The 9,619-nt window shown below is 33.7% G+C and overlaps 1 protein-coding gene across 7 annotated transcripts; it reads left to right on the top strand.

Annotated features, from left to right (window-relative positions):
• The first annotated feature begins 3,344 nt into the window (after window positions 1-3,344).
• LOC111406398 (protein TWIN LOV 1-like) lies at window positions 3,345-9,383 on the top strand. 7 transcript variants are annotated; one of them, XM_023035831.1, is made up of 9 exons: window positions 3,345-3,672; window positions 3,856-4,570; window positions 5,252-5,459; window positions 5,567-5,631; window positions 5,800-5,879; window positions 6,061-6,116; window positions 6,206-6,269; window positions 6,469-6,574; window positions 9,072-9,184. In XM_023035831.1, exons 2-8 carry the CDS (start codon window positions 3,994-3,996, stop codon window positions 6,529-6,531), a joined length of 1,113 nt encoding a protein of 370 aa, XP_022891599.1. In that variant the 5' UTR covers window positions 3,345-3,672; window positions 3,856-3,993; the 3' UTR covers window positions 6,532-6,574; window positions 9,072-9,184. The 7 variants fall into 7 exon arrangements, 6 of the variants coding, with proteins under 6 accessions (XP_022891599.1, XP_022891598.1, XP_022891597.1 ...); XR_002704999.1 differs by lacking the exon at window positions 6,469-6,574 and having other exon boundaries at window positions 3,346-3,672; window positions 6,061-6,096; window positions 9,072-9,210; XM_023035830.1 differs by lacking the exon at window positions 6,469-6,574 and having other exon boundaries at window positions 3,346-3,665; window positions 3,881-4,570; window positions 9,072-9,383.
• The last annotated feature ends 236 nt before the right edge of the window (window positions 9,384-9,619 follow it).

Raw genomic sequence — 9,619 nt, 5'->3', positions numbered from 1 at the left:
TATTTCTTAAGGGGTTTATAATTTCTTGAACATTTGAACTTGATTGTGATTATTTTGGAGTATTTTTAATGATTTTATGATGCTAAAATAGGAGTAATTAATTACAAGAACTCGAGGGAAAACAACCTGGGCGGAGATGTAGGTTGCTAGATTTGAGTAGTTCATACCTTGATTTTGGGATCATACTTAGTGTGTAACTTATATCTATCAATATGAACGTTTTTATATTAAGAATGAAGTGTATAAATGATTTCTAATGGCCTATAATTCTATTGGTATCATACTAATAAAATGGAAACCGAAAACAGTCAAAGGGAAAAACTGCCTGATTTTGTGTAGTGGAAAATGGACTGTTTTTTAAGCTGAAAACACTTCATTTGCCACAACCTTATGACCTGATTATCTTCTCATATATGTTATAGGTGTGTAGTAAAATTTTGGAAGCCGCTAAATGTAGGTAAGGGCATGAAAAAGAATTCGAAAACTAAGTGGACGGTGATGGAAACCTAGAAAACAGATTCTATCCATTTGAATATTTAATGTGATTTCAACACTTATATATCCATTAATGAACTCTTGGGCCTAGAAAATAGATTCTAAGGAGTACTAGGTTAATGAAAACAATTGGATGATGTTGACGTCCATAATTGGACTTGAAAAATAGCAAGACTTATGGGATTAGTTTGTGATGCCATCGGTAATTTGTAATAATGATTTCGTCTAAATTATTTTGGTGTGAATGGACGTATTTTGGGATTGTGTGTGTTAAGGTTATTAAATGGAGGATTGTCTTTAATATTAGATTATAATATAGGTGATTTTTTGACGTTGAGGAAAAAAAGGAAATTGAGACACACACAACGGTGAAAGATAAGTAAAAATCAATTTCCAACTACGATGCAAGAACCTAGTATTTGCGATATGGTAATATTGGAATATTTACATAACTTTGATAAAAGGCTTATAACATATTATATGATGGTTATGATCGTTGAGTATGAGGTTGTGGAACCTATTGACATCAATTTTCATTAAATATGTCATTCATGAGCATTTTCATATATATGCACAACATGTGATCATGGTTGAAAATTCTGCATGCGAAACATGATTTCAAAGTGAGTTTTCTTTATAAATGTTTTATTGACCACTACTAGGGCATGTGAGGCATGCTTATGTGATATGTTTGGCATCGCGGGTGATACTTCTTGGGTGATTGCACTCACGGGAGGGTGGACCACTTGACTGTGCCCTTATGATATTATGATTATTGACGCTGCTGGTGGGAGACTTCTTGGGTGATCATATGGGCAGTTAGGGGACGGGCCTCTAGTGGTCACGAGAGGATGGTCCACTCGTCAGTGTCGATTTCATATTGGGCATTTGATTATCGATATCAATATTATGAAGAGCTCTATCTGGTGCATAGTAGGTGGGTCAGGGGCCCAATAAAATGAAAGGTTTCAAATGAAATGATTTTGAATCGACTTTAATGAATATTGAAATATGATACTTCTTTATTTTGATGTTTAAAGTAAATGGCATGATGGCATATATCATTATTATTCATATTCATGACATGCATGATTTTTGCTTACTAAGCATTGACTTATGTAGTTCTTGCATTATAGATGAGCCTAGAACTACATAGAAAGCATGGCTAGCTGTGGAGCTCTTACAGGATTTCAGAGTTTGATGTACATGGATGACGACCTGTATGGTTATTTTGTGGGCTGCTATTTTGCGCTTATGGCCTATTTTGTTGTATGTTAGGAATCATGTTTTGTATATCTTTTGACATGACATGTAGATATGTTATAACCTCATAATATATATGTTGGATTATATGATATGATTTTGGTTTAGAGACATAGTTTATTCATCTTATCAGGTGAAAATAAAAATGCGTGAAATTCCATGTCTAGGTCGAGTCATCAATTTCATTCCCACACAGGTTAATAGATAGTTATATATATATAAGGGGGTGTGATACATTATAAGTTGTGAGCACTACGATCTTGTAGTAAAGACAACGTTACCTAGTTCCTTCAATTCATTCAAACAAAAGTTGACTCAATCGGTCAAGTGAAGTCGGAAAGAAATATTGAAAACAACCAGATTACGTTGGTTCTAAATCGAGTCAAATAATGTATCTAATTAAAAAAAACAAAAAACAAATAAATAAAAAAGGAAGAAGATTGGACTGAAACTCATCTTTCATTGTTATTGTCCAACTCCAAAAATTGAATACGGTAAAGTCTCCACTAAGATTGATCTAAAATAGTATACGTCCATTTTTTCTTTTCACATTAATTTCTTTATATACTCTAGTTTATCAAATTATTCATTCACATAAAAGATAAAATAATTATTTCATTTTTTAAGAGAATAACAATGAAATGTAAATGATCCTTTCTAATAAAGTAACTTGTGAAATGTAAATAGCAATATTTTGAAAATCGACCCGAGCATTGACCTGAAAAAGACAAGAGGTCAAAAGTCGAAAGGTTGAATCGGGTCGAACCGTGGTCCAACTAGTTTTAATAAATAAATGAATAAATATACCATAAAATTTGAGAAAATAAATTATTTTTTTAATATTAATTAATACATGCAGATAAAAGACTTTTAAACTTGGCTACATTTCATTATATCCACTTTTAATCCCAACAAAATGTAATGATAGATACAGTTAAAGTTTCAACTTAGCCTCTGTTAAGTTTCATTTTTTCACTAAAAATTTAATGTTACTTTTTAAAGTCAAATTTTAATATTTTCTTTTTTTTTAAGTCAAATTTTAAAATTTTTTTTTGGGGAACAAATTTTTTTTTTTTCTTTTTTTTTTTTTTTTTTTTTTTTTTTTAAGAAAAATAGCACTTCAATTCTTGAGTATTCCCATATGGTGTTAAAAGGCTTGAAGGTTTTCCATTCGAAATGTTAAATAATCCCGCATTGAAATCAAGAAGAAATAAAAGTGAAAGAAAGAAGTTATAAAATGGCCGGCAAATTGTATGAAAATAATAAATTTTTTAATGCTTATGTAACCAATTGTCACAAATTAATTGTTAGATTTTGAACTTAACCATGAGATTTAAAGAACGATGAGTTAGGGACTTACTTTTCAAATTTTATGACGACCGGACTATGAGCGCTAAGGTATCAATATTCGATCTCAACTGCATAGACTATACAGATTTTATGAATTTTATGCACTTTTAATATCTGATTAGATTAAATAATCATAAATAATTATCCTATAATTTTACAGCACTTGTTGACTAATAAAACAACCTATAAGCAAAACCAGTTATTGGCAAAATGTTTAGTCTTAAATGAACAAAACAAAAACAAATACCTCATGCTTTAATAGCCACATTCTTGCTGTTATTGAATAGTACAGAATACAAACTCAAAAGTATGGTGTATATTTTGTGATTCTACATTTCTACTCAATATCTCTGCACCTGTCTCTCTTCCTCGATTGAGAACTTCAAGATTTTTCCTTTTTCCTAATATTTATGCTCCAAAACCGATTCATGGGCATCTCTATTATACTCTTATTGCTCATTCAAAACGAAGCTAAATTCAGTTCAGATATTTTTCTTGTACAGTTATCATGTTGGCTCCATGATGATCTTCTTTCAACACATGTAGAATTTTGAACGGTACCTTGTAAGACCCAATACTAAATCATTAATTTTTAGTAATTAATTCTCTAGTGCCGTTTTTTATTTTTATTTTTTTTGTCTTCTTTTATGCTCAAATTTTGAAGAAAATATATCTGCTTTCTTTGAAAGGATTCTCAATTTCTTGGCCTTTTTTTTCTGTGTTCTAATTATTGATTGATTTTTTTAGTGGGTTGTGTTTTCACTTGTTGAAGCTGCTGAAGTCTTCAATTGGTTGAAGATTGAGGAGCTGGAAGTGACACATGGGCTTGGGTTTAATTTTTGGTGACAAGGAATCGATCTTTAAGGGAAAATTAGTAAATTTGATATGGAATCACAATTGGGAATGATTGAACAATCATTTAACTTAAGATATTCAGGATGGGTTAGGGAAGCTCTAAATGAATTGTCTGATAATTTCACCATAACTGATCCTTCCATTTCTGGGCATCCGATTGTGTTTGCTTCGAATGGATTCTTCAAAACAGTTGGTTACACTGAGGATGAGGTGATTGGGAGAAATGGGAGGATGTTTCAGGGGCCTGAGACTGATAGACGGTCAGTTATGGAGATTCGCGAGGCAATTCGAGAGGAAAGGGCTATACAGATCAGCCTGTTGAATTACAAGAAAGATGGGACGCCATTTTGGATACTGTTTAATATGTGTCCGGTTTTCAATAAGGAGGATGGTAGGGTGATTCACTTTGTGGGAGTTCAAGTGCCTATTTCCAGGAGGCCAAGGCGTTCAGGATGCACTGTCGTGAGGGATGCTGTGAATTCTTCTGAAAATGGAGCACTGTTTTGTCAGGGCATGTTCAGATGTTGTAGGAGGGAGCTCTGCTCGGATACAGTCATGGAACTGGGACCTGCATCGGCTCTGAATTCAGTATCAATTCCTGATGATGGTCTATTTCTATTTTATCTCTTGTTGTGCTTTCAACTGCAAATCTTTGTGCACTTCACTAGGTTACATAGAAATATTTTGTTTCTTAGGTTAATAAATCCAAGCAACCACTTATTTGTTTAAATGATATGGACCTGTGAAATTCTTCTATTTTCCCTTTCTATGTATTTCTTTGGCTTATTCTTGTGTTCCTGTTTTCTCTTAGCATCTATACTTTCTACTAACTTCATAAATAAAAGAGATGTATGGATTTTTGACATTCATAACTCTGCATTAGGTTGCCCTTAGTTTCGTAAACTGCGCGAAGGAATTTGCAAATTCTTTCTACATGATAGTGAATATATAAAGTGACAAATGGACGTAGTTTTCACATGAGAGTCAACACTATAGAACTGTCTGTTTTTCTGTTTTTCCATTTCATTCTCTATTGTTCTCAAGATCGTGACCAGGGATTTATCCCTAACGGAGTTGGCTTCTCATTTTGGAGATATATAATTTCTACCTTTGCGATTACCATAGTTCCCTTGGTCCATAAGTTACGAGTAGATATTTGCAGTGGCTAATCCGTATGAACTGTTATTAATTGTTTGATCACAAAAGCTTGGATCCTCCTATTGCACCTTGAAGTTCTTACTTATGTTGTCTGAATAGGATATGATTTAAACAATACTGTTTATTGCAGAAGTAGAGATGAATGTACCTTGTGAGGCAAGTGAGCTAGAGAAGCGAAAAGCCAATGTTGCTGTTAGTAATGTTTTGTCCGTCCTAACCCACTATAGTGAGTTGACTGGCAAATTGGTGTGTGGCAAGCGCAGCTGCTTAGCTGGGATGGGACTACTTGGTTCATCCTTAAATATACCTCTTGGTAGTATCAAACAAAGCTTTGTATTGTAAGTTGGTTCAATAACTGGATTTTGTCATTTTTAACGATAATATTCAGGTTAACATACAGTTTTTAACATATCCCTTATTGGCAACACTCTCTGTTACCTTGCAGATCCGATCCGCACCTACCTGACATGCCAATAGTGTATGCAAGTGACTCATTCGTGGAATTAACCGGTACTCTCTTTACTAATATCATTTCTGTGTATTATTTCTTTGTCTCAAATGAGAAGTTTCCTACCGTCAGGCATCAGCTATTTAATTATTAAATAACAATTATATATTTTCATAGTCATCCATCAATCAGATAATTATTCGTTAACCATCAAGTTCCCCTTTGTGTAGGCTATGCTAGACATGAAGCATTGGGGCGTAATTGTAGATTTTTAAGTGGCAAGGACACAGATCCTGCAACGCAATTTCAGGTGAGTTTCTTCCCAATTCCATGTTTTATTTTATCCCTATATTGCCATGATTTCAAAAATGTAGCAGTCACTGAAATTTTGACTCTGTTGGTTTGTATGTTATGAGAGATCAACTTTTGCTACAAAAAATAAATTAAGTCTTTGAGGGTGGGAAAATTTTAACTTTTCTCATGTTGAACAGATAAAGGAATGCATTCAAACAGAGCAACCATGTACAGTACGTATCCTAAATTACAGGTTGATTGTTGACAGTACATCAAATCCTTTTTCTTGGTTTAATGCTTAATATTTCCCTCTCGTTAACATCTTTGTTGCTGTGTTTTCAGAAAAGATAAGACTCCGTTTTGGAATTTACTTCACATTTCTCCTGCGCGGAATGCTTTGGGGAAGGTAACTTCTGATTTCGTATGAACTTTTTATCAAGTGTACCATCTCTCTTCCTAGGAGAATTACACTTTTCGCTAACTTTATTTTGCGGAAGAGCATCAAATCATTTGTTTTAATTAACAATGTTCTATTCCTGGTTCCCTAGCTGTGGAGTAGCTGTCCGAAATCATTGTTGACTGATTTTCTTGTTGCTTCTTGTTAGGGATGGCTACGGGTTACGGGGCATGTATGGGACTGGTTGGCCACTCCCACCCTGTCCCGTTAGATATTTTTGTTACCTTACCCCATCCTCATATCCGATTTAAGTGGTACGTGATGGGGCAGGATCGGTGCAAGGCGGGGTTGTCCCATTTGTTGCCCCTTTTTTTGTTTTTTATTCATTTTATTTTTTACTTTAATTTTTTTATTTTTTTTGTTAATAAATATTATTAAGTTTTTTCCAATTTGTTAAGAACAACTTATGTTCTCTTTAAAAATGATGATAGATCTTTTATTTTTGTTTGATAAAAAACTTAAATTTGTAGTTAACTTTAAAAGGGACGGGGACTATGTTTTCCATACCCGGTTCGGAGTAATGCTCCTACCCCATCCCATTTGAGGCGGAGCTCACGGTTATCGGGTTGAATTTTTTTTCCATCCCTACTTCTTGTATATAAGCATGCAATCATGAACCAATTCTAATATTCAGCTGGCACATTCTTTGAAGAAAATTCTAATAAAGCCTATATTTCCATGAGCTTGGGTATAACATTGTCATCAAGTTGAAAATGTTGAAACTGATCCAGCTTTTCTCTAATTGTTAAGGTTATGTAGATAACTGTTAAGTAGTGTTGAACCACCTTATCTAAATGCTTAAGCTATTAAAAAGGACACACATTTATTTATTTAAATAATTTCATCAACATACCACTCATGTGCAAGCCAGATTCATTTTATTCACCAAAGCCCGATCTACGCAGTAAATGTTCCAACCGTCCTATATTAATTGGTTCAGAAGAAAATGCATACCAAAAGTATTCTTCTTTCTATGAACTGTATCTAAAATGAATTTACTAAATTTTCTAGTTACATAAGCTTGTAATTTATGAATCTTGTTAGTCTGTGGAGAAGGATATAGCAGGTGTACAAATATGGGCATGCACGCACAGACACTTAATATTGCAGGTTTTTTTATTTTCATTTTTATTTGTTATCCATATATTATGCTTACTCTATTCAGATTAATGAACAATCCAAAGAATAAAAGTGTAGACAATCTTTTCACTGGGCTACTCTTTCTTTTTGAGCATATTTCTCAAATGACGAACTGTAATTTCCTGCATCACATTGATTTTGACATTCCTAATTTACTAAGTGGATAAATATATATACGTAAGTTCTGCCACTAGTTAATTTAATTCTTTCTTCATCCATCCTTCATCTCTTGTCTTAGTAATTGAAAAACTACAATGATTTCTGGAGGGTTATTGATGAATGCCATGAAACTCATAGGCATAGACGGCACGTGCATGAATATTCACATATGTACTAAAGAGCTATAGGCCTTATACCTCAGTTTTAGGTGCTTTGACTCTGAAACCTCACCATTTAATACTGGATGTCTGTAGTTATTAAAGAATTTGAGCCACAAAGGCTCCTGAAGGCTTTGCCATCATTTTTAAAAAATAGTTACTAGGCAACTTTATGGAGAAAAAGTGTCGTGGAGCTATTCAATTAACACAAGGACATAAAGTAGGAAGATTTTAGTGTTCATAGGTCCATAGTTTCTTTGATTTTCCTTCAGTATAAAGAAAAATATGCCACATAAATTTTTAGCTCTGTGGGAAAATAATGCAGTTATTGAATCCCAGGTAGCTTCGTATGAACTTTTATCATATGAACATTGACCTCATTTTGTATAATGTGAAATTCCCTGTTGTTTTAATTGCAAATAAAATCACAGCACAAACATCTCCCTCCAAAATTATAATATGCAGATTGATGAAGACTAAACCGAGTCGTGATTTCCTAATTATTGATATATATATATATATATTTTTTTATTCTAATTATCAATATTTAGCCAGTCACTTTACACCTAAATTTTGAAGGGCAAGACCTCCCCTCTTTAGATGCCTGGAAATTATCTATGCTTGGAACCTACTTTGTTTAAAGATGTCGAATTTTTTACTTCCCTCAGGCCGTCTCCTCCCTTCTCCAAGAAGGATAATTGAAAGCAAAGAGTGAATGAAGCAGTATCTCAAAGGAACTTATAAAATTAATAAGAAAACGATTCTCTCCTGGCATGCCTGTGAATTCGACCAAGATAGGGATTTGTTTTGTTTATTTTAGCTTCTGCTCCCTTTCTTTATCTTCCATCCGAAACATTACTCGCGTAGCTCTTTGTTATACGGTCTAGTTACGCTGTTAGGTAGAATAAAATTCTACATGCTTATTCAATACTGAAGCCACATTCATATTTTATTGGAAGGCATGAGACGTTCATAATTTCTGTTATGGTTGGCGAGGACTTGAACTCTTGGTCCTATGCCTACTCTAGTACCATGTTGAACTATCACATCCATACGTGATGTGATAGGATGTTAAACCACTACATCTAAAAAATTAAACTGTTAGAGAAGTGTCACATTTATTTATTTAGAACCGTGCAAGCCAAAATCATTGCACACCAAATTTATATTTTTATGATAGGCTTGATGCTTGGACAAATTCTATAAATGGGTGAACTCGGTTTATTTTTATGCCATGTTGAACTATTTCACCTAAACCTTTAACATTCTTTGATGTGATGAAGTAAATGTGCAGGTGGCATACTTTGTCGGGGTTCAAATAGACAGCTGTAAGATTCAAGAGGAACACAGGTTGAGGTCACAGAGGAGGCAACTTAGTGTCGTGGGTGCAATCAAGGTTGCTGTGAGAAGTTTGTCAATGGGCGCCAGCACTTCCTAGATTGTGTATAATTTTCTTTTAGCCGTTTTATCATTTATACTCTGCCCTTTGAATTGTATTTCATTGTAGTTGATTGAAAGCCATGATTTACTTATAAGTTTCCACGGACCTATGTAGCGAATTTGTTGCAAATAAGACATTCAATTAAAATAAAGATCTTTTTAATCACTCTGCCTCCATTGATAAGGAAATGTGTGAAATTGTACGTCGCTGGAATTTGGTTGGAGTTGCAGCTTACTGTTACTCTGCCTGGAATGAATTTGCATTCTGGTCATTTTTCTCGTAGTTGGATGATGATGATGATGATGATGATGATGATTATTATTATTATTATTATTATTATAACTGTTGCTGCTACTGTTAGTTTTAGTGTTATAAATATTATAAAGGATGGATGTCCATAA

Source organism: Olea europaea, chromosome 12 (genome assembly GCF_002742605.1).
Source record: "Olea europaea var. sylvestris chromosome 12, O_europaea_v1, whole genome shotgun sequence".
NCBI lineage: Eukaryota > Viridiplantae > Streptophyta > Magnoliopsida > Lamiales > Oleaceae > Olea > Olea europaea.
This window is presented reverse-complemented; position numbering and strand designations above follow the sequence as displayed.

Excerpts from the sequence above, each read along its gene's own strand:
- LOC111406398 (XM_023035830.1), top strand. The coding sequence starts at position 3,994 with ATGGAATCACAATTGGGAATGATTGAACAATCATTTAACTTAAGATAT. Across the intron at positions 4,571-5,251 it reads AGTATCAATTCCTGATGATG|AAGTAGAGATGAATGTACCT; the intron begins GTCTATTTCTAT and ends TGTTTATTGCAG. Across the intron at positions 6,117-6,205 it reads GTACGTATCCTAAATTACAG|AAAAGATAAGACTCCGTTTT; the intron begins GTTGATTGTTGA and ends CTGTGTTTTCAG.